This window comes from Seriola dumerili, unplaced genomic scaffold (assembly GCF_002260705.1).
Source record: "Seriola dumerili isolate Sdu_G_001 unplaced genomic scaffold, Sdu_1.0 BDQW01000565.1, whole genome shotgun sequence".
NCBI classification, from domain to species: domain Eukaryota; kingdom Metazoa; phylum Chordata; class Actinopteri; order Carangiformes; family Carangidae; genus Seriola; species Seriola dumerili.
This window is the reverse complement of record NW_019174820.1, coordinates 368,957-393,585: the sequence shown is the minus strand read 5'-3', so window position 1 is coordinate 393,585 and position 24,629 is coordinate 368,957. Positions and strand designations below refer to the sequence as shown.

The window sequence follows — 24,629 nt, the reverse complement described above, 5'->3', positions numbered from 1 at the left end:
TTGACTAGTTTGGGGGGGTGGGGGTGATTGGTGAAAAGATGTGCTTGTTGTGTGGATTCGAGGCGTTTTTGAAGGACGAGGCCTCACAGACGAGTGTGGCAGAACAATCGAAAGACAGTTTTGTCTGATTTTGATTTGTCGGACATCACTGCAGTGGATGGACAGGAACACAATTGTTGACTCACAGATATTCACATTAACACAATTATTTTCTGATTTATTTCAGATATTTTTAGATTTTTTTTCTTTTTACCCCTTTTCCAGAGCAAGATTTATGAACACGTGATGAAGTCCTTGTTTATTTTGTTACACCACTCGAGGTCACTGCAGGGAATTTGGATGTCTCTTTTATCAACTTTAAAATCAGTAAGATACTGTCAAACAGACATAAAAAACCATTTTCTCCATGTTCTTTAGAATTAAAATGTATAAATCAATGATGAGACGAAAAAGCTTTGAGAATATTAGATAGCAATAAAGCGTGGAGGCCATTCTAATAGAGAGTCCGACACTCTCTCTCTTTTTCGTTTTGATTTTAGTATTTCTGTATTTTTAATTATTTTATTATTTTAACATTAAAAATTATTTATCTGGATTATTTTTCTTAGTTTAATTATCTTTATTATTTAATCCATTTGTACATTTATGTTTTTTAAATTTTTTTTTAATGCTATCTTTATGTTTGTATGTTTATCTTTATACTTTATCTTATCTCTTTCATGTGAAGCACTTTCTTGTCTGAACAATAAAGTTTATTATGAGAATAAAAGCAGCTTCAAAATTGACACAGTGCATAAAAAAAAAAACTATGTATGCCTGCTCAGCATAAGGATGAAGACTTTTATTTTTGACACGTCCTGACATGAGAAGATTAAGCTTTTCAAACACATTGAGCATTTCTCCTTAACAAACTTTAATTTGTGCCTGAACTTCCTGTTTTCTCATCGTTTCGCCTGATGCTGTTTTGACAATTTCACCGTTCGACTGTCAACGAGCTTGCTTTGCGAGGTGATTGCGCGTTTTGACAGCAGCTGTAGATTGGCCGACTCGTCCTGCTGACAATGAATTGTATTTATTTGTCTTTACACCAGTACAAATCTTCCACTTCATGTTTCGCATAAAACTCTTCTCCACTCCTGAATCGGACTCTATGAGTCTCTGACTCAGTGAAATTTCGACTTTTTGAATCTCTGACTCTGAGTCTGTTGACTCTCTGACTCTGACTAAAAAAAGACTGGTGGTGAAATTCACCCTCTCACCTGATGGAGAAGGTTCTTTAAATGCTTTATGAGTTATTCTTTTTTTGCAGTGCCACCCTGTTTTAAACAGTATTTAAGTCAGTTGATATCTGAGTGAGCATCAGTTATGGGATCTGAAGTAAATTTGCATAAACTTTAGATTTATTATGTGCAGTTTATGGATGTGCAGATCAATAACAATATTAACAAACGTCTGTAATGTTTGAATTATGTTTGTTTCCCTGTGTTCCTCAGTGGAGTCAGCAGCCCCAGCTCCTGGCTCCTGACAACTCTCTGGAACGATCCTTGCTTCATCCGGATGAAGTCCACGCTCACAAAGAGAGGAGTGCACATAAGTCCTCAGGATATAAAGGTCAGGCGTGGGAATTAGAAACAGACTGGTGAAAACAACACATACCACCTTAAAGCTCCTCCAGTGTAAAGGTCTGTGTCCCATGTGTAGTGTTGATTATAGATCAGCTCTAGCTTCTATATTAATACTAGTGAAAGTATCAAACCTCAGTCCACAGAGAAATGCACACAGCCTGTATTCAGAAACTGAGCCTTAAAACCAGCCGTCAGGACTATCTGGAACTTTGTGATGTCACAACAAAGCAGACACCAAGCCCCGCCCACCTGGACCCACCATCCAAACCTTGCAGGATTTGTTTATCTTGAGTGTTTTTACCCTGAAATCTGCTTTATTTTTATTGATCACTCAGAAAACAGTCAGCCAATCAGAAGAAGACGGCTCAAAGCCTCCTCTCTTCTGATGGCTCAAGACCTGTTGTTACTAGAGCTGCACAGGAGAAGCCTGAGAGGAGGATGGTGGCCGTGCGTTTACTTTGTCTATTTTAAAAAAAAATACTTCCTCTTTTCCTTCAGAGACGAATCCATCAATGAAGTTGGATGTTTTATTCTCATAGTGTCGTGTGTGGTGTGTGTGTGTGTGTGGTGTGTGTGTGTGTGTGCGTGTGTGTGTGTGTGTGTGCTACCACGTTCCACCTGGCAGACTCAGATCACATGCAAATCACAGTGGAGACGGAGAAGCACATAATATTCACACACACATGCAATATATTACTGCACATATTTCCACTCACTTGACACCATACAGCACTGCAAAACACACACACACACACACACCACACACACAACACAGTGTTACAGTTAGCAGTCTGGAAGAACTCTTGTGTTGCAGCACAGGCCTGAAAGGGAAGAAGCTGAATCAGTCTTCAGAAACATAAATTCACCTTTTACCAAACATGATGATTCTCCACATTCACTTTCAAACAAAGTCCGATCACAGCAAGCTGGAGAAGGCATTTGAAGTGTGTGTGTGTTGTGTGAGTGAGTGTGTCGAGCGAGTTGTGTGTGAGTGAGTGTTTGTGAGCAGTGTGTGAGTCGAGCTAGTGTGTTGTTGAGTGAGTGTGTGAGTGAGTGTGTGCAGTGGAGTGTGTGTGTTGTGATGTGAGTGTGTGAGTGAGTGTGTGAGCGAGTGTGTGTGTGTGAGTGAGAGTGATGTGAGTGAGATGTGTGTGAGTGAGTGTGTGAGTGAGTGTTGTGAGTGAAGTGTGGTGTGTGAGTGAGTGTGTGAGTTGGAGTGTGTGAGCGAAGTGTGTGTGTGTGGTGAGCTGTGTGAGGATGTGTGAGTGAGTGTGTGTGTGTGAGTGAGTGTGTGAGTTGTGTGTGTGTGAGCGAGTGTGTGTGTGTGAGTGAGTGTGTGAGTGAGTGTTGTGAGTGAGTTGTGTGTGTGAGTGAATGTGTGAGCGAGTTGTGTGTTGAGTAGAGTGTGAGTGAGAGTGTGTGAGTGAGTGTGTGATGTAGTGAGTGAGTGTGTGAGTGAGTGTGTGTGGTGTTGTGTGTGTGTGAGTTTGTGAGTGAGTGTGGTGAGCGAGTGGTGTGTGTGTGAGAGAGTGTGTGTGTGTGCTGTTTGCGAGTGAATGTTGAGCGAGTGTGTTGTTGAGGAGTATGTGAGTGAGTGTGTGAGTGGCATGTGTGTGTGTGATGAGTGTGTGAGTGAGTGATGTGGCGAGTGAGTGTTGTGAGTGTGATGTGAGTGTGTGTGTGTGGAGTGAGTGTGTGACGAATGTGTGTGTGTTGATGTTGTGTGTTTGAGTGAGGTGTGACGAATGTGTGTGTTGATGTGTGTGTGTGTGTGAGTGTGTGAGTGAGTGTGTAGCGAGTGTGTGTGTGTGAGTGAGAGTGTGATGAGTGATGGAGCGAGCTGTGAGTTGAGGTGTGTGTGTGTGTGAGTGAGTGAGTGTGTGAAGTGAGGTGTGTGAGTGAGTGTGGGTGTGTGTGTGTAGTGTGTGTGTTGTGTAGTGTGTGAGTGAGTGCGTAGTGAGTGAGTGATGTGTGTTGTGTGTGTGTGTGTGTGTAGTGTGAGTTGTCGTAGAGTGAGTGAGTGTGTGGACGTGATGTGTGTTGTGTGTGTGTGTGTGTGATGTGTGTGTGTGTGTGTGTGTGTGAGTTGTGTGTGTGTGAGTGAGTGAGTGAGTGATTGAGTGAGTGAGTGTGAGTGTGTGTGTGTGTGTGTGTGTGTGTGTGTGTGTGTGTGAGTGATGGTAAGTGTTGTGATGAGTGAGGAAGGAGTGAGTGATGTGTGTGTGTGTGTGTGTGTGTGTGTGTGAGTGAGTGTGTGAGTGAGTGAGTGTGTGTGTGTGTGTGTGTATGTTCTCGGTCAAACTACACAAACAGAAACATTTGACGTGTGTTTGCACAGTCACCATATTGAAAGAATCAGCTGTGACTCTTTTACAATGAGACGTTTTAACTGAAACATTTCACAAACATTAATTAAGTGATTTAAATCTCTTTAATGAGACATTTTTAGACATTTTTTTAATGTTTTAAGAATTTGCATGTCACGTGTTGTGTGTGTGTCAGCTCCGCTCTGACTCACATGCTTGGTAACCCACAGTGAAATGACTGGAGACCCACAGTCAGAGGACAGAGACAGGTTTACGTCTTGGACGAGTTCAGGCGTGAGCCTCGTCTTCCTCTCCTCTTGTTTGACCCTCGTGTCTGTAGAGAAGACACACGCTGTTTAAAGGCGAGTGAGCCGCAGCTGATGAACATTTCTCCTGATCCATCGTGTCTGACAGACTTTAGAAGCTTCACACCAGTTTAAAACTCTGGATAATTAAACCCTTCATTCTCCCTCTGTCTGTCAACTCCTGTGTTTCCACCTTTCCTCTCTCTCTCTCTCTCCATCCCAGGAGTCCGCTCAGAGAACAGCTAAAGAGAGAGAGAGGGGTCAAATCCCCATGAGGTAGCCCTGACTTGACCTTTATCTGTGCTCACTTCTGCTGCCAAATTGAATCTGTGATCGCTGCGACCTCTTCCGGGATTTACAGTATTTCAAACTGGATTCTTTCCTTCATTTGCATAGAAAAAATATATAAGTTAAGTAGAGAAAATTAGACCATAACATAAAGGTTGTGATCCGTTTCAGAGCAGTTACAAGCGCTGGATAATCAGTTATAAATCAGTTTTATTGCACAAACCACAACAAACTGGATTCTGTGATTTGCTGCCGAAGGTCACGTTCAATAAAAAGAAACGTAGAACAACAACACGTAGAGATGAACATATAATAAAAAGTAGAAATATAGGAATGTGTGTCAGTGGTTTAATAGAATAACATGAGGAACGTGTGCACAAGCTTCTGCTTAAATAAAGCTGTGGACATCAGCAGCAGAGGAAATATTACAAACAAGAAAACCCATAAATACACAGAACAGAGGTCACTAAGAGACGGGCCGCGGTCCGGATCCAGACCCAGACGCCGTCCTGTCTGGACCCAGACCTATAACCTGATAAACTAGAATTATTCAGTTTTAATGGAGTCTGTTCGACACTCCGCCACAAATCAGACACACCACTTCTGTATTCTTATGATCTCGCTTTTAATTTACTATACTTTACTTTTATATTTTACTTGATACATTTTTTATTCCCTTTGTTCTTTTTAAACCTTTTTATGTTTTTTAAAAAGCATTTTTTATATTGTTTTATTGCCCCTTATTTCTGCTGCTGTTACCTGTGTTTTATTTTTCTTCTGTAAAGTGCTTTCAACTGCAACTATGTATGAAAGGTGCTTTACAAATAAAGTGTATTATTATTATTATTATTATTATTATTATCATTATTGTTATTACTTCAACCAGTTCCCACAGGTTACTCATTACAAACTCCTCCTTAACCTCTGGCACCACATGTTTTAAACGTCCAGCCTCTGCTCAAAAATTAACATCTCAATGTTAAATGTCTAAATTACTACTGACCATTTCTAGACCGAATTTTATTTCAAAAATACTGGAAAAAAATGTTCTGTCAAAACTGAAACCATTTCTTTTTACTTTTTTCTTTTTTTTTTGAACTTTTTATTCAAGATAAAACAAGACATATAGAAATATATGATTACTCGTGTTTCCCCCGGCCTTGAAGTCAAGAACACACAAACACAGTGTCTGTATAGAAAATCATACAAATAGTAAATTATAATGTATAAATAAATATTTCAATTATATAGGAAATGTAACATTCAAATACTTATGAACATTAATTGTACTAAGTAATATAAATTAATCAAAGATAAAACAGGAAAATGATATAAAGAACAGTCAGTCAAGGGACAAAGTATTCTATGAAGGAGTTCCATTTATGAAAGAATCCCCCCATGAAACATCATCAGGAAACATCATCAGGAAACTTCTCCTGTCACTTCTATGCCGATGACTCACAGCTGTGCCGCCCTTAAATATAAGTAATTATAGAACAACTGTGTTTTGGTGAAGTGGACTTTGAGCTGGTGCAGTGTTCAAGCCGTGACTGAGAGTGTTTCTGAATGATTCACCAACACCTGTGTGACCTTTGAACGGACTCCACCCCGCCCTCTGACCTCCCCTCTGTTTGTCTGTTTCCCTCGTCCAGGTGATCCACATCACAGGGCGTCTGCGGATCCGGATGGCTCTGACGCACAGCCGCTCAGTGCCCAATCAGATCATGGGGATGGTGGTGGTGGCTCACGCCCTCCCACCACCCACAATCAACGAGGTTCGCATCGACTGTCAAATGTTCGTCACCCGAGTCAACATGGACCTGAAGATCGTCTACTGTGAGAACAGGTAGAGGAGGGAACTCACCTGAGGGCTGCTGATTTCTGACGGTTCATTAAGAATTTAAATTCAAATTAAATCTGTGAAGGTCGAAGTTAAAACTAAATTAAAAGTCTCTGTTTAGGCCTTTTTTGTTTTTCACATCAACGTTGTTTGGACTTTCAGTTCAAAAAAAATTCTCTTCACGATTTGAACCATTGTTACACATGAAAATATTTTATATATTAATATATATATTAAATATTGTTATGAAGAAAATAACATGTAATGCCGTGATTAGTGACTTATTATTTTTAATCTCAAGAAAACGAGAAACTAAAGAAGACAGGGACGTCCTCCCTGCTCCAGTGTTAAACACAGTATTCCTGTTGGAAGTGACATATTTTTAGATTTACTTCTTTTTGTAATTCAACTTGAATTTTGTGGTGATTTAATTAAAGTATTCAATTTTTTTAAACCAAATTATTTAGAATTTAATTTAATGAAATATCAAATAAAGACCAGACGGACACAACTTTCAAACATGAACTTAACGTTGTGGATGTTTCAAATTGTTCTGCCATCATGACAATATCACTCTGTATTTCCAGACTCACAGATTACAGTAAACTAAAAGGCTTGACAACTTGTTGGAAGAAATTAAAATCTCTAAAAGAATTGAATTTATTGGATCTTTATCAATAAGGTTTATGTCATGCGTTAATGATCATAATAAAAACTCCAGTATTAGTCAGGTTGTTCGTGATTGTAGATTAATCAATTATCATGCAGCAGTTACATGATAATGTCCCTCCATATGAAGCGGAGCTGCTTTTACAGCTGTCGTATTTCTGATCATTTAATCGACTTCTTTAGAGAAACTGTTTCTACCCATTTTTTTTAAAGCACCAGCGTCACACACAAAACTGCATTTTACGGTCTGTTATCTGCATTCATGTTTCATAGCTGCTGTTCAAGGAAGGAAAAAAAAAAGTTGTCTCCCTTGTTGGAGCTTCTTATTCATGAGGAAGTCTGACCCAATCCTCCCTGGTTTAACAGTGAAATATGTCACTGATGGATCTATCTCCTTCCCTCTGTCCAGATAAAGCAGATAGGCATCAGGATCTGGCTCAGGAGTTAACCGGCCGACCAGGGAGATTCATATCAAGGAAAAAAAACCTTCATGTTTTATTATAAAAAGAGAGGAGGAAAAAATGATAGTAGACAGATTGCTTTTTTTTTTGTGGGTGGAAAAGAGACACAATGCGAGGCAGATGATGATATTCAGTGCGGAGCGACAGAGAGCGTCTCGGCGGCGAACAGACAAACCTCGCTCCCATTACAGCCCCATTTTGAGGATGAGTTTCTAAGAGAATGAGAAAATGGGAGGATGGATTTTTCTAAAGAACAGAGTGTGCTGTTATCTGCCTGCCAGACATTAGTCCCCCCCTCCCTCCCTGCCCCCCCACCACCACCCGTCCTCTATCTGAATGATACCGGGGAAATTGTTCTGTCTATCCTGTGGCAAATTTGTTCAAATTAAACCTTTTAACGCTGATGTGTGTTACCTGTACAACAGACCGACGGGCTTCAGCCTCTGTTGTTGGGTTATTAGCTTTTTCCCTTTCTTCCCTGGATCAGTCTTTTTAATTGTCGAGTACCAGAACTGTACCGAGCTGTGACGAGTTATACATCTCACAGTTTCACAGCACAGCCGCTCGACCAGTGCCACTGTTTGTCCTCCACCAGTCAATAAATACCCTTCACTTAAAGAGGCGCAAACATTTCATTCAGTAGTTCTGCTGTGGCCAGGACAGCAGAGGCTGCTGCCCCAGCGTCATTCAGGAGAACCCTGAGGACTCAAGGGCGTTTCTAAAAGACGTCATGACTCTAATAAAGAGGATTTAGTTGACTTCTTTGTGACTAGATCATCTGCCCCCAAACAGTGTGAACTTTGACCTTCTGCCTCAGTTTTACCTTTCAAAGCACAACCACTGACGTTCCAGCTGCTTTTGACGGAACCTGTAAGCCAGCGGTTCCCAGCCTTCTCCAACTCACGGCCCACATCCGGCCCACATCCGGCCTAGTAACAGTAGGGAGGCCAAATCATGTGTTCTCAGAGTTCACTGAACTAAAACCCGCTCTCTATTTTGATTCTCCTGTTGTTGCCATGGATGTGACCTGTTAGCCACAATCAGACAGTAAACAAGTATACAGTGTGGTCTGACCGGCGACAGCTCCTCATTGGCTCCTCATTCCATCATTGGTTTATCACAGTGACGCCTTAATATGGGGAAGAATTTGTTTTAAAAATGTTAAAATATTATTTATTTTTTTAAGCTATAATTACACCTGTTTTGCAAATGAAAATGAAAAGTAAAAACCAAAGATAAAAGTATTTAAATCAAGAAAAGCTGCTTCATACAGGTGTGTGTTTTGAGTCATGATTTGAACAACAACTCAGCACTTTGTTAAACTTGACGTGCTGCTGAATACAGAATGAAGATGATGGTGGAGCAGGTGTGTCGTGTTTTGATTATCATGTAGACATTTCCTGTATGTGACAGTGTTTCACACGTGTTGCTCCGGTGGTTTCAGAATCAGTGACTACATGGACCTGACTCCTGTCGACATCGTGGGGAAGAGGTGCTACCAGTTCATCCACGCCGAGGACGTGGAGGGAATCAGACAGAGTCACCTGGACTGTGAGTACTGCCACCACCTGACCACATGCTCCACTCTGATTGGACAATGAAGTCAACGCATTCATTACTGAATCATGTCGAAATCAGCAAATGTATTTCTGAATGACAAACAGCTGTTTCTTACCGAATCACAGCGTCGTTTTATTTCTCGTCTGCACCATCTTGTGGCGGACGGATGTAACTGCACACCCTTAGCTAAGCAACCACAGGAAGACATTCATGCTTAAACAAAGACTGTATTAACACTTGATGGACACGTTTTGACATGTTGGACATTTTGTCCCACAGAAAGAGTAAAAGTCTTTAGTATGGACAGTGTCACAGCAGTAACATGTCTCCATTCAGAATCTTTGCTCTGCAGTATCTTTGAAAGTTTCCTCACAGAACTCCACAGTCTTATTACCCTTGTCAGGAGGCATAATACACTCTCTCTCTCTCTCTCTCACACACACACACACACACACACACACACACACACACACACACAGGAGGAGTTTTGGTGTCCCTATTTAGTGGCTGTCTGAGTGATTTGCGGCGTGCTGTTTGTTGCTGCAGTCAGATTTTACTGTGGCGGTAAAAGCTGAGGAGGCGTTGAGCGTTTCACAGTGTGTCGGAGGTTGTGAAGGCATTTAGGCAGGACGCCAAATAACAACAACCACAGAGGAAGGGCAACGGGCCTGATGGGAGTCAGACCACAGACCGCCACAGCTTCTATCAGATCCTGTCCACTGAGGCTGAGACGCACTCGTCCTCTGTCTCGCTTTAAGGTGTGGCGAGCTGCGTTCAGGCATCATGAAGCAGGTGAACTCACCTTGACTCGAGCCTTCAGTGTATGTAGTGGAGTGCTGTCTGTAACAGAACAACCTCACCTCACATCTGGAATACGTCCACATGGGATTTTCTAGAGTTTCCCTGCAAAACACTTCACAACAGTGAATGTTAAAGTTTAAATATGAATACAGCTTGTACTTTTGATTTAATGTTTTGTTTTCCCTTTTTTGTTCTTTTTTGCTCAAAATATATAAACTTGATATTCATTATTGTTTGTACATTTATTTGCTCACTGGCTAGTTTGCTACCTGCAAAGTTACATCCATAAAAACAGTGGCAGAGAAATGGAGGTGATGCTGTTTGAGACGAGCAGCTGGGTTGTTGAGAATCTGTGCTAATATTAGCAAGCTAGGCTAGCTAGCTTCCATTTAGGGGACTAGCACAACACAAGTCGTAAAGAGACCATACAATTCAAATCACTAATATCGTCATTGACAGCTGGTGTGAACTCGTGGACCAGGTCTCAGTTCTCAGTCAACTGATGATGCTAACTCTGAGGCTCGAGGCTAACGCTGCATCAGCACGGTGTTTTAACTTGTGACAAAGCTAAGACATGTCCCACAACTCATCAGAGCATCATGAAGCTCCCTGAAACTTTTTCAATTACCTTCTCCAAAAGTTCCTGAGCTCTGAATATCCAGAGTGGCAATCAGGAAGTGACTCTACAGTGGCCCAGTGGGGTCAGATGGAACGGGGGGGGGGGGTTTAGGATGTGTAAAACACAAAAAAAAAGAGAGAGAGAAGGAAGTGAAATAGGGACGGAGATTATTCCTCTCTGTCTGCAGCGAGGATGGGAGGTCAGGGAGGCGAGCCGGCAGCCAGCGGTTTAAATGACTTGGTTTTAGTCGAGCGTAGTCTAATACAGCACCTTCAGTCACCTCGGCTGCTCGTTTTATTCTTCCTCTTTCAAAATTAATTTCCTCTTTGAAAGGGGGGCTTTCAGAAATGGATGGCTACGAGGCGCTGGAGGTGCTCTGTGTCTTTTCTTTTTTCCTCTCTCTTCATCCTCCCCATCAATTGGAGCGCGGTCAGATTGTTCTGAAATCTGCCTTTCTTTGGGGCGGTTTAATTTGGTGGCTTTATGAACCTGCTGCTGATTGTGTGGAAGCTGATTTCAGAGCAGTGGTCTAATGATTCCCCACTTTTTTTTTCAGCAGACACGTTGAAGCTCTCTTTTCTAATTGGATAGTGACAGATGTGGTTTGTGTTGCGGCTGTGACGGGTTTTAGGTTTGGCTTGAAATGCGATGTGTTCGTGTCTCTGTGTTATTGTTCAGTTTGCACAGTATTTCCTTAAGATTAGATGATCTTTGTTGTCATGGTTACAGTAATGGGAACGTGGTTCAGTTTGTCGAACGATCGCAGATAAAAGATACAACAGTTTATAAACCCGTCCATCCACCAGCACCTCCTCCTGACGTGGACTTTGTCTCTTTATACTACGTCACCGACGCTTCTCCCTTTGCTCCTATCATCATTACTATGACTAGATGTCGCTTAGCAACAAAACCTACCATTATTATGACCTATGAGGTCATAATAATGAGTCTGGATGAAAAGGTGCGCAGTACACCTGGCTGTCATCGTGCGTTTCGTCACGATTCAGCAGTTGGTGTTCAGGTACGACGTGCAGCGATTAAGAAGGGATATAAAAACTGAACATGATCCAGGCAGAATCATCCAGTGGCGCTGTCCTCGTCAGGGCTGGAAAGGAAGGAGGTGACCACAGGTCAAACCAGCTTTCACCCAATCACACTAAACAAACGAAAGTTTTACCTGTTGTGGGCGTCGCCTTGAGACATAACGACACAGTCATCAGGTGGTTGTTGTATTCCTCAGATGTGTGTGAGGATGTTGGAAACGAGCCGCCAGCTGCTTCCTCAACGCTGGTGTGTGACCTGTAATTTATGGTGAAAGTCCAACCTGAGAAACAGCAACAAGAAGCTGAAGTCCAGTTCCTGCTCAAACTGCAGGAAAGTTTCCAGGAAAGTTCCCGTGGTCAGTCGACATAGCTTTTTCTTTGCCATATTTGAATTGAGGCTGGAGTTCTCCGTGTTGTTGTCGAAAAGCTGCAGATCATCAAGTGATTAAAAAAAAAGACTTTCTGCACGTTTCTTTTTCCGTTTCTGCAAAACAGCAGCTTCTGATTTTTTTTTATGTGGGATTTATCTCCACGTCTGCTCTCGGTTCCCCCGCTGCTGCAGGAGTCGGATAGTTAGGGAATCGATCAAGGTGTATTTTAGAGGGATAGCCTGTTCTCTCAACAGGGATCTAAATTTTAAAAGGGTTCTTTTTAAGTGGAGGACGAGGCGTGATCCCTCTCTGTGAAGAGGCATCACTCCCTAAGTCTCTATCATTACCTGCTGACAGCCGGTCTTAGCCCAGGTCAGATCTCAAAGTCAATCTGTCCTCGTTTCCACTCCGAGAACAGAGAGAAAGAGAAAGAGGAGATAGAGGGTGAACTTGTTTTTTTTTCACAAAGAAAGGGAGGGAACAGGAGCGAGTGATTTGAAAGCAGAGAAAGGCTGAAAAGCTGAGAAATACTTGGCGCAAGGGATGAAGACAGAAATTTGTCTTTTCTCAAAGACAGAGAACTAGTGAGTGATTCACAGATGGAGAAAGAGAAAGAGACAGGAAAAAACTAAAAGAGAAAAAAAACTTTTCACAAAGAAAGAAGGATGAGAAAATGTGTTATAAGGTGGAGAAAACTGAGGAGAAGCTATTTTTGAACAGAAAGGGAGGGAAAGGGAAGATGATATGGAAGGAAATGGCTCTAGAGAGAGAGAAGGGCTCACTTTATAGAAATAAAGGAGAAGCGCGTAGAAAGAAACGGCTGCTCGAGAACAAGAAGAAAGAGAAATAGAGATGTTGGCTTCTCATCTTTTCTCCAAGAAGGAAGGATGCAAAGGAAGAGGACGGCAACACCACTGCTACTGGACTGAGTCAGACTTTGACGCAGGAGACCAGAGTTTGTGTCTCGTCACGATCACGAACAAAAGAGAAAGAAAGTTGAGGAGTTTTTTCACCTGGAAAGAGGCGATTAGGAGAGGGAACAGAATAATAACAAGGGAGTGGGAAAAAGAAAAGACGTGGTGGAATAATATATACACTCGTCTGCTCACGAGGAGGAGGAGAGGGGAGGGAGTCGAATGAGGACACAAGGGAAACTGTCTTAATAAGACAAAAGGACTTTTTCAGAGAGAGGAGGAGAGAGAATGAAAAATATTTGTTTGTTTAGAGAAAAACAGGAAAAGAGAGAGAGAGACATTTGGACATGCAGAGAGGGAGAAAAGAGAGAGAATTAGCAACGGAGAAGACAACAGCAAAGAGACACACAGGACGTTTTAGAGAGAGAGACGGTCGAGAGACATCAACACGCAGCAGCAAATGAAAAAGAGAGAGTGAGAGAGTTTCACAGAAGTGAAAGCTCGGTGGATTTAAGCCTGCAGGCGTTTTAGCAGAGCTCGTCTCTCCGGACTAACACTGGCTTTAATGAATCCACACACACACACTGACAGGCAGCTTTTTATCTGTCTGTAGACAAAACACACACACACACACACACACACACACGCACACCTGTGAAGCTATCCACACAGGTACGTTAGTAAAACACACAGAAAAAAAGCATGCCTTTCAGGACAAGCAGAGAACATGGACAACCTCAATGACCTGAGACACACACACACACACACACACACACACACACACACACACACACACTGTATGTCACTTTTGTGGGACTTCTCTAAATCTTCATCAGTAACCCTCACCTGTTCATCAGTGTGTGCCACAGAAGCTCGTCCACTGTGTCGATGTTGTTACTGTGTCCTTAGCTGGATCAGCTGTGATCACTTCCTGTTTGAACCCGTGGGTCTACAGTCACTGTGTTACTGAAGAAAACTTTCAAATGTGACGACTGTCGCCATGACGTCGAGGTTTTGAAGGGGCTTTTTTTCTGTCATATGTAAGTTGATTATTGACTCTTGCTCTGGTGGACTTCAGAGATCATGACGTCCTCAGGAAGTTTACATCTCGTGTCTCAGTCATGTGTACATCATTTGTGTATGTGGCCCAAACAGGAGCCTATAGAAACTCATGATGACCTCTGGCCCGTTAAGATGATGACGAGTCTGTAAGATGATTGATAAGACTATATTAAGTATTTATATTCTTACTTATATTTGACAGTTGAGCAGTGACAGGAAGAGCGGGAAGAGTGACACACACACACACACACACACAATTAATTAAACAAAGTCTTGGAGATGAGGAGAGACGAACTCCATGGAGCCCAGAGGTGTGGAAGCCTGAGAGTCGCTCCCAGTGAGCGACTCTCATTGGAATAAATGGGACGCCATCTTGGAACATGTGGAGTCCTCACATGACACAGACTTTATGTCCAAATAAGGTCGTTCCTCTCCTCATCATAGAGACGTTATGTCTTCCTAAAGAAAGACGCTCCGTGCTGTTTGTCTGCTGCATACCTTTCCTTGAATGTCTGCCTCTCCCTGCACATGCTTATCTATGGGACTTGGTTGCTATGGTTACTGCTGATGGGAGCGGGGCAGCCATACGTGGAGGTAAACAATGAAGCACTGCTACAGTAAAGGGCCTGAAACTGAGACCTAAAGACTCAGTGATGCAGCTGAGGTTCAGCATGTGAAGTTTCAGTTCCAGCTGTAAATGCAAAGGTGCAGTATCAGGAGGCGTGTAGAAAAACACAGTAGACATATATATACAGTATATATAATATATATATATATATATATATATACAGTATATACACACACATATAAAATACAGTAATGCTGCAGAGAAGACGCATCCAAACTGTTCTGCAGTCAGCCAGCAGAGGACGACAGAGGGACGTCTGTCCTACTGTTTACAGTCAAAATATAAAGTCCACCGAGTCTTACACACCTCTACTAACACACACACACACACACACAGTGTAACAAGCAGACAAAGCAAAGAGTGATATAAACACGGAGGGAGAGACGACGTCAAAGTTATGACATTGACCGAAAGAGAAAAGAGAGAGAGGAGCGGCGGAGGAAAAGAGGAGAGAAAAGAGGCCGAGAGACTTTAAAAGGGAATAGAGCTCCTTTAATCTACTGGTCTCTCTCCTGCAGCCTCGGGCGAGCCTCCAGCACTCCCTCTCTCTTTCTCTCTCTTCCTCTCCTCTCCTTCATTAGTGGCCAATCAGAGAGTGAGTGATTTAATGGAGGAGTAAGAGGAGAGGGGGTGACACGTAACCCTCACCTGCTAGACGAAGGAGAGACGGAGAGGGAGGCCGAGAGGACGGAGAGAGGCGGGACTGTGGTTCCTGTTGGTCTCTCCAGATCCAGTCCAGCCGTCACGTCTCATGTTTCTCATGTTTCTGCGCTCCACTTGTGCCTCACAGTACTTTAAAACTACATTTCCCAAGATGTGGAACTGTCTCTCAGCGGTTCTCTGGTTCTGTAGTTCTCTGGTTCTCTCTGGTTCTCTCTGACGGTCTGTTCCTCTGATGGAGGTCTGATGGACTGAGAGCAGAGATGTAAGAGTGTTTGCAGATACCAGTTCTCCTACAGCAGGTTCTCCTACAGCTGGTTCTCCTACAGCAGGTTCTTCTACAGCTGGTTCTCCTACAGCAGGTTCTCCTACAGCAGGTTCTCCTACAGCTGGTTCTCCTACAGCTGGTTCTCCTACAGCAGGTTCTCCTACAGTTGCTTCTCCTACAGCAGGTTCTCCTACAGTTGCTTCTCCTACAGCTGGTTCTCTTACAGTTGGTTCTCCTACAGCAGGTTCTCCTACAGCAGGTTCTCCTACAGCTGGTTCTCCTACAGCTGGTTCTCCTACAGCAGGTTCTCCTACAGCTGGTTCTCCTACAGCAGGTTCTCCTACAGCAGGTTCTCCTACAGCTGGTTCTTCTACAGCTGGTTCTCCTACAGCTGGTTCTCCTACAGCAGGTTCTCCTACAGCAGGTTCTCCTACAGCTGGTTCTTCTACAGCTGGTTCTCCTACAGCTGGTTCTCCTACAGCTGGTTCTCCTACAGCAGGTTCTCCTACAGCAGGTTCTCCCACAGCAGGTTCTCCTACAGCTGGTTCTCCTACAGCAGGTTCTCCTACAGCTGGTTCTCAGCCTGTGGCCATGAAGGTTTTGCAAGTGTGCCATCAAATCATTTGCAAAACAGAACAATTTCGTTCAATTAGATGTAATGAAAAATATAATGAAAATTTAAAATATAAATAATGTATTTGAATGTTTTGAAAATAAATTCTCTTTAAAAACATTAAACCTTGATGATAGGAACGGCCGAGCTTCCTGATGTTAAAGCTAAAAGTTGTGTAAGAATATTTATATCGGATATTATGGGATGTAAAGGGAGTTTAACACGGTGGGCAGAGACATGATGTGACGACCCTGAAGCTGTCACAAGCTTCATGTTCAGGTTCAGGTCACTGTCACTCTCAGTGAGAACAGCAGTACGTTTGTATTTACTGTCGTCACATGGAACAAACGCAGAGACGTGTGAAAGTAGCAGCAACTCAGTGTTTCATTTCTATTTCCTGTTTTTTAATTTTCCTTTTTCTTCCTCACAACACGGATCAATATAAAACATCGTTTATCTGTTAACTGCACATCAGACGGCAGATATAAATGTTCACAGCAGAGATTCCTCAGCTCAGAATTCGCCAGAAGGTCGTTGTCAATATTGATTATTGAGTCTTTTATTTATTTAATATTTGTTTTAAATGTGTCCTGAGGAATGAACGTCAGCTGACAGGATGTTTCATGCAGCACATTGTGCAGTCTGCTGGAGTCAGGAAGCCCTGTGTGTGTGTGTGTGTGTGTGTGTGTGTGTGTGTGTGTGTGTGTGTGTGTGTGTGTGTGTGTGTCCTCTTCCATTGGACATGCTGATACACTGAGCCGCTCTCTGAGGACCTGCAGTCATCTGAACAAGCAGCACTGCACCGCGCGCACGCGCGTGAGCGTGTGTGTGCGTGCGCATTCATTGTGTCGTTATTTACTCTGCCGTACAAACAAAGCAAGGTCACATTCAAGGTGACGTGATCTCACCATCTCTGCCTTAACATGCAAACAAGTTATTTTCCCCTCCATCTCTCTCTCTCTCTCTTTCTCCCCTCTCTCTCTCTCTCTGTCCCCCCCTCGTTTTCTCCCTCTCTCTCTCTCTGAACAGGCAAACAGAGAACGAATGAGCGCCGACCGCCCGACCAAAGTCAATTATAGCAGCCCTGGGGATGTCGTCTTAAACAATGCTATTAGTTTCTAATAGTTTTTAATTACTGGCCTTCTTTTTATATAAATCACCCTCTACTTTCTCTCTCTTTCTTCTCTGTCGTGGAAAAACCTATTTGTGGCCATAATTAAATGGAGGAGAGGGATATGAATTTAGTGGCCCTCGCTTCTCGTCGCTGACTGATTAATGCCAATACATATTGCTTGAGATAACCATTTAGTGGTTAATTTAGCCAAATTTATTGCCGGCGTGCCGTCGCAGGGCGGAGCAGGGGTGGGTGTGGGGGGTGGAGGCGGGTTGCCACCTCCTGAGGCTGGGGGCGCCTGTCGCAGTGACACAGCGCTATCTGGTGAAGAGCGGCAGGTACTGCAGCTCTCTCTCACATGTTGAAATCATCTTTTACTGAAGTTAAAGATGCAAAAACACACAACACACCGAAGGTAAAAACACATTTTAGAGATGGAAAACAATCACTGGTGTTCTGAAGTAAATATTATATATTATATATTTCACCACCCCCCCACACGACACGATCTCTGCTGGAGGTGTCAATGAGATGACAGAAAAAGATTCTCAGTCCATCAGACCTTCATCAGAGGAACAGACCGGCAGAGAGAACCAGAGGGAGACAGTTCCACATCTTGGGAATTGTAGTTTTAAACTACTGTGAGGCACAAATGGAGCGAAGAAACATGAGAAACATGAGACGAAATCAAAAATCAAAAGAAAGAAAAACGACCTAAAGTGTCATAAGTTCTATTAAATGAATAAGACGTGACATGATAGCATGAATCTACAATAAAATAGTGACATTGTGAAACTCAGCTCAGTATTATGAAATGTTATTCTTTCTTTTCACAATAAGAGTTTTTTAATTAAATCATTTTTATCCATTCCAGCAGCATACTGTATATTCAACTTTTTTTCATTCTGTCTTTATTTCACACCATTTTTCATCAAGACATTTTAACTTTTATCAGCAGAGACAAACAAACAAACGGAGACAGATCAGAGGACACAGTCTAACGAGCTACACCTGAGGACAGGTAACAGTTCCACGGTTGTTTAGAGTTTTTCGGTGGCGTCTTTCTGACAGTCTTTCTGAGACTTAAAGATAATAACTGTTTGAGCTGTCAGTTGTTTTTCCTGGGTTTTTAAGTTAGTTTTGAGCCAAGTTACTGCGACCAGAAGTCCTCGCTTTCATCATCATTAAAAAAACTTGAAGTTACCTGCCGCCAACATCCGAGTCAAACAGGACACGGACGGAGGAGCGTTACAGTAAGAGATCTGAGATCAGTCAGATGCTGACGTCTGTGCAGGAGCGTCGGCGGTTTGAGACGAATGAACAAGAACTGGTTAATTCATGGAAATGACAGACTGCATCACAGCGACTCTCCCAGTCCAGCAGGTGGATCCTCCGTGGTCCAACGTATCCCAAGATTCATTGCATTCGGTAATGAAAGCAAACATCACCAACAGAGAGTCTGAGCGCTACACTATTAATGTAAGTGTTGACGGTGAACACTGTTACAACCAAGAGACTGAAAACAAAACGCTTGAGTGAAAAAAAGTTGCATGTTGTCAAGGTTGCTAGGCGACAGAAGAGGCGCTTTGCGACACAACAGTAAGGGCGGGAAGAGCTGGTGACGTACAGCGTAAATCCTCCGTAGACCGTCTTTCAGTTCTTCGCGGCCTGCAAAGGGACCACACCTTCGAGGTCCACGTCCTACGGAGGATGCGGCCCCTGAACTGGGACTCAGCTGCAGTGACACTGGTCTTCCTCAGACATGCTAACGCGCTAACTGCTAACAGGCTATGGTGGAATATCATGAAGCGGGAGGTATGGGGTATCAAACATGTCAATAGTGTTTTTCAAAGCACATATTAAGATCCACATCCTGTCACAGTGTGAGTGTGTTCTCTCCAACTTATCACACACACACACACACACACACACAGAGGCTGGCAGTGTGTGTTGGTCTGATTAATGACGGCAGCAACAGAGCAGCTCTCAGCCAGCTGTCACATGACATCTGATGACTGCCTCTCTCTCTCCCCCTCTCCCTCTCTCTCTCTCTCTCAGTGATGAATAAGGGTCAGTGTGTGACAAAGTATTACCGGTGGATCCAGAAAAATGGCGGTTACATCTGGATCCAGTCCAGCGCCACCATCGCTGTCAACGCCAAGAACGCCAGCGAGAAGAACATCATCTGGGTCAACTACGTTCTCAGGTCAGAGGTCAACTGGTCATCATTGTCGTCATGGCGATGAAAGTTTCACTACATCTACACATTCCCAGAGTTTGTCTTTCATGAACAAAGACGTGACAAAACCAGATTAATTCATTTAAAAAAAAATGAAGAATTTATGCAAAAAGTTAAAAAGTTGAATATTAAATGGGAATTAAATAATACAACTGCACAAATGTATATTAAATACAAGGGAACTGTTTATGTGCAGAGCAGGTGCTTTTAATATGAGAGAGAAGAGGAAATAAATCTTTAATATTAGTTTAGTAAACTATTAGTTTATATATATTATTTATATAGTTTATAGCTCAGAGCCTCCTCTCTTCTGATTGGCTCACTGACCTGTTGTTACTAGAGCTCCAGAGAGAAGCCTGAGAGAGGAGATGTAAAACTATAATGTAACTAACTAATAGATCTTCTTATGGATCAAGACTTAAAACACAGAAGAAGAAGAAAATACTGTTTGCGACCTTTAAGTGAAAACAATTCTCTCACAGTCTAAATATCACACAACCAACTGAAACAAAAACCTTTCTGTGTCACTTCACAGTAATCCAGAGTATAAAGACACGCCCATGGATATCGCCCAGCTGCCAAACCTGCCCGAGAAAACCTCCGAATCCTCCGAAACCTCCGACTCCGAGTCCGAGTCCAAAGAAAACTCAGGTACGGAAGGGAGGATGGAGGAGTACTTACATCCGACATCCAAATAACCCTAATGTATTTTATCTTGCTTGGTTTTTCACTGTTTTATATAATATAAAGATGAAATGAGTCACGACATGTTGATAAAACTTGTATGATTCCAAGAACCTCTACAAGTGTTACCAGCAGAATAACCAGCACTGAGAGATACAGCCTGAATGAGAGAAGCCAAAGATATTTTATCAGCTGGTGCCAGTGTGCCGTCTGTGCCAGGCTGGGTGGAGATGGACGCCAACAGCTGCAGGGACTGAGCACTTCCTGGCACTGCTGCAAAACCACCACAAAATGACATAAAACATGGCATAACTCTACAGAATGCCACAAAATGCCCCCTCCTCCCTAAAAAGGCCACAAAGCACCAGAGAAAAGCCTCGGAAAAATGAACCAAAACACCAGAAAAAAGACGACAAGAGTCCAACACATGGTTCTCCTCAACATTTAATGTCTGTGAAGCCTGAAAAAGAAAATGATGCCAGTTCTTTTTGCTGCAGACGTAAAAACATCAGAAGGAAACGAAGCAGTGAAAGAGGAACAACATGTTTGGTCTCTGCTTCATCTGGTGTGTTTGTCAACTCTAATGTGAGCTACAAAGCTTAGCATGCTGTGCTAACTAGCTTACCATCAACAGAAGTAACTTGGTGTTACTTCAAGGCAAAGGAGCACATCATTAGTTAACTAAATTATATTTTATATCTACGTTATTTTGTGGAGTAGAACGTTATGTTGAAAAGAAAAGAAAAGGTGCAGGACTGAATCATCCACCGTGAGGGACTTGGTCCTACTCAGAGCTCAGGCTAACATTAGCTCATCCAGCCGTTTTTGTAGTGTCCTCAAAGCCTTTTCTTTTGCAACATAAAAAAACATACTGTCTGAAAATGCAAAACAACCTATCAATCCCATACTCGGGCCACATGCTCGTGTTTCTTCTGGCCCAGCACACGCCGGGTTCCACGGCCTGAGTCTGGCCCATAAACGCAGTGAGTGTCAGATCCTCCCTCCAGATCTGGACCAGTTCTGACGCACACAAAGAAAATCTCCTGGCCATCAGTCATCATCGTAGGATAACAGCCGTGGGCCGAAGATCCAGGCGTGTGTTGGGCCAGAAGCATCCGAATAGGGTGATGTCATGAATAAACAGTTCTTCATCACACTGACCTATAACACGAGGGCCTCATAGCTTTGGTCTGTAGTCCGTTTGTAAAGATCTTAGATACAGCCATCAGAAGCATTCAGGCTGTTCCGCGGGGTTCTCGGGTCAGCTGGAGACGAACGTTCAGCCACGCAGAGCTAATGTTAGCTAGCGAGCTTCAGCAGTGTCTGGCCACAGGGCCTGAGGGAGACACGGCCGTCTCTACTGTAGGTTACCAAACAACGACCAAGACAAAAGGTTAGTACAACTCAAAACAAGTGTTTCATTAATTCACTCATTAATTCTCAACAAGCTTTGACACCAAGTCGTGTTTTTAAGTTAAATTTTTTAGACAGTTTAGAAGATTAATTATTGGAAATAACAGAATTTGAATAATGAATGTAGACACATAATAAGTCTAATAAATCTCACCTGATGTGAGAATCCATGCAGACAACTAAATTAGATGTTTCTGGCGTCATTCAGATCTACAGACACAAATCAAGGATTAACTTTGTGTGTCACCAGCATTCAAGCAGCCAATACTGACGGAGACAAAGCTCACACAGTGCCAGTATAGTTAAATTTAAACCAATACCGGGCCTCCACCTTCAGCATAATATTATCAAGTCCTGCAGCCTGTGTTGGCATGATGAGAATCAGTGCCAGCTGTTACTCTTGCTGGAGGAGAACGATTCTGGCACGCTGTTGGCTGTAAACTGATGCCAGCTGCTACAGGAGGCGGCCAGCTTCAGCCGGGCTCCAACAGGCCCGAGGTGCTCAGGCTCGACGTATTCCTAAAATGAGATATCTGCCCTTTGACCTCTGTTCTGTTAGGATGACTAAAGGAGCCAAAACCAGCAATGGGTTTGTTTTTATTTGTTTTTATTTGTGCTATACAACATAATGTAATATAATTACATTGACATAATATGACATCGTCAAGAAATATATATATACAATATGTATATAATATAAATATATGTAATATTGTATATTATATTTACATTATTATCAAAAATCAATCAATCAATTTGTAGTCTGCCTCTAATTTGGTGACTGTGAAAACACAAAGGACAACGATGGAAATAAGAGCGGGAAAGTATTTGTTTTTGTTTTGTTCTACCTGACAGATCCTGATAAGTGGTATTTTATAAATTTTGCCCATAAACACCCCACCCCCCCCCCCCCCCAGCCTGAGAATAAACTTGTTTTGCTTGGAAACCACACTTAATGGAGATACAAGGTTTTCCCCAGACAGAACAATTGAGTCGACATTTCAGGTGCCATGGGGAGTCAGAGCGCTGCCAGCTGGACAGCCGCGGCCTCGGTGTGAGCTGGCAGGGTTTGAAGTGTGTGTGAGTGTGTGTGTGTGTGTGAGTGTGAGTGTGTGTGTGTGAGTGTGAGTGTGTGTGTGTGTGTGTGTGTGTGTGTGAGTGTGTGTGTGTGAGTGTGTGTGTGTGTGTGTGTGTGTGTGTGAGTGTGTGTGTGTGTGTGTGTGTGTGTGTGTGTGAGTGTGTGAGTGAGTGTGTGAGCGAGTGTGTGTGTGTGTGAGAGAGTGTGTGTGTGTGCGTGTGAGTGAGTGTGTGAGCGAGTGTGTGTGAGTGAGTATGTGAGTGAGTGTGTGAGTGAGTGTGTGTGTGTGAGTGAGTGTGTGTGTGTGAGTGAGTGTGTGTGTAGTAGACGGACATCACGGTTGGTGTGGTCCCATCACACAATGCTCTCTAGTAACCATATCATCTATTCGCCATTCAGAACCAAATACAGCATCCAGTGTCTTTGATCGTCTTCGATTTTCAGGTATTTGGTCATAAAGTAAAGTACGAGGCGGATTAATATTGTGACCTGATGGTGGAGCTGAAGTTGAAGCGTCACCAAAGTTACAATTAATCCTCAAGTCGAATGTCTGCAAACAAACAAACTCCATTGCAACCAACCAACAGCTGTCGAGACATGTCTCAGTGTGGAACAGAGAGGTTGGCCGATCTGTCCTCACCCTGAAGCCTACACACCCCTGTTGTCGAATGAATGAATGAATGAATGAATGAATGACAGAGTTACTCTCCAGGTTCACGTGCTGCTTCATGTAAAAGCTCATTTTTTTGTCTGTCCTGCTTGTTTAACCAACTTCATCCTCTCCACAGACAACGAGAACGCCAAGTCCGAGGGGAAGCCAGGCCACCAATCAGAGCGCAGCGAGGACCCGGAGACAGACAGCAAACGCCAGCAGCAACCCGGCCAATCGCATTGCTCCTCTGAACAGGAAATGAAACGTCAGGAAGAAGGAGACAGCTCGAGTAACCCTGAGAGCCAGGACAGCGACGACAGTCTGGAACCTTCAGATGGAGAGGGGGAGGAGCAGGAGGAGGCCAGGGGGGGAGGGGGAGGGGGACCAGCGGGGAGGCGAGGGTGAGGAGGAAGCGCTGGCAGGTTAGCAGGACTGGGAGGTTTAGGGGACTGGGCGCCATCGGAGGACTTGGTAAATCTGGGGCGGGCTCATATTAAAGTAGAGCACTATGGAGAGGGGGAAGACGTCAAGCCTGCACAACTCGCAGACGTCTTCATCGGAGGAGGACGAGGAGGAAGATGAGGATGAGGACGAGTGAGGAGAAGGAGGCGCGCAGGATTGCGATGGTGCTGGAAGCAAACTCCAGAAAGAGGCGGAAGAGGAGGAAAGTGCAGAAATGGGACGGGTCACGAAGTAGGAGCTCGCCTGTCCTCGCACCACGCCCAGCCCCGTCGCCATGAGATACCACACCACTGGTGGACCCCGCCCAGGCCACATTCCACCACCTCCTCCCACCTCCTCACACTCCTCCGGCTCCACCAAACAGCGCCGGGTGCAACGTCCTCGGTCCTAAAAGATCAAGGACTGAGATGGCAGAACCCATCAACTTTGACAACGACAGCAGCATCTGGAACTACCCCCCCAACAGAGAGACTCTCCAGGAACGAGTCTCCGTTACAGCATGACCTCCAAGCCGGCCGCTCCCGGACCCACGAGACCTTCCCCTCAACCCCAGGGAGGCTCTCTCCAGTGTCCATCCCGACTCTGTCCTCACCCCTCCTGGAACAGAGGGAGCGGCCGGGAGTGAGGAAGCTCCCTACAACGGAAGCTTCCGCCCCGTCCTCGGCTTCCAGTGCCGCCCAGTTTAGCTCTCCCTCCAGCGCCTCCTCTTGCTGACCCGCTGTCTCCTCCTCTCTCCGCCTCCCGCGGGACAAGCAACAAGGCACTCCCACCACCTCCTCTTCTTCTTCCTCATCATCGTCCTCCTCCTCTTCTCTCATCCACCTCTTCCTCTCACTGCTGTACTCTGGTGACCTGGAGGCTCTTCAGCGTCTGCACCACGGTACGTGGTGCTCCCGCGTGGTCCACCGGTCACGGGGACTCTGGCCCCCACCACACCACGGTGCTCCACGGGTG

The 24,629-nt window shown here is 43.9% G+C and overlaps 2 protein-coding genes across 2 annotated transcripts in view; one reads left to right on the top strand and one right to left on the bottom strand.

Annotated features, from left to right (window-relative positions):
* The window catches only part of npas3 (neuronal PAS domain protein 3), a 300,964-nt gene that overhangs the window by 269,011 nt on the left and 7,324 nt on the right, over window positions 1–24,629 (top strand). Inside the window, exons 8-12 of the mRNA XM_022764686.1 lie at window positions 6,177–6,370; window positions 8,939–9,045; window positions 19,206–19,353; window positions 19,922–20,037; window positions 23,350–23,570. Of these exons, the coding sequence (XP_022620407.1) occupies window positions 6,177–6,370; window positions 8,939–9,045; window positions 19,206–19,353; window positions 19,922–20,037; window positions 23,350–23,570 (786 nt within the window). The remainder of the gene's footprint in view (window positions 1–6,176; window positions 6,371–8,938; window positions 9,046–19,205; window positions 19,354–19,921; window positions 20,038–23,349; window positions 23,571–24,629) is intronic.
* On the bottom strand, window positions 9,675–16,035 carry LOC111236078 (keratin-associated protein 4-12-like). Its single transcript, XM_022764685.1, has 4 exons — window positions 15,510–16,035; window positions 15,297–15,403; window positions 11,799–11,944; window positions 9,675–9,894 (listed from the first exon to the last, which is right to left on the bottom strand). Exons 1-4 carry the CDS (start codon window positions 16,033–16,035, stop codon window positions 9,675–9,677), a joined length of 999 nt encoding a protein of 332 aa, XP_022620406.1.

What these genes read in the sequence shown, in the direction of transcription:
- LOC111236078 (XM_022764685.1), bottom strand. Translation starts at nt 16,035, where the DNA reads ATGGCACACTTGCAAAACCTTCATGGCCACAGGCTGAGAACCAGCTGT. An exon ending in AGTTCCACATCTTGGGAAAT is followed by an intron (nt 11,945 to 15,296) that starts GTAGTTTTAAAG and finishes GATGATCTGCAG; the next exon opens with CTTTTCGACAACAACACGGA. An exon ending in TTCTTGTTGCTGTTTCTCAG is followed by an intron (nt 9,895 to 11,798) that starts GTTGGACTTTCA and finishes GTTCTGTTACAG; the next exon opens with ACAGCACTCCACTACATACA.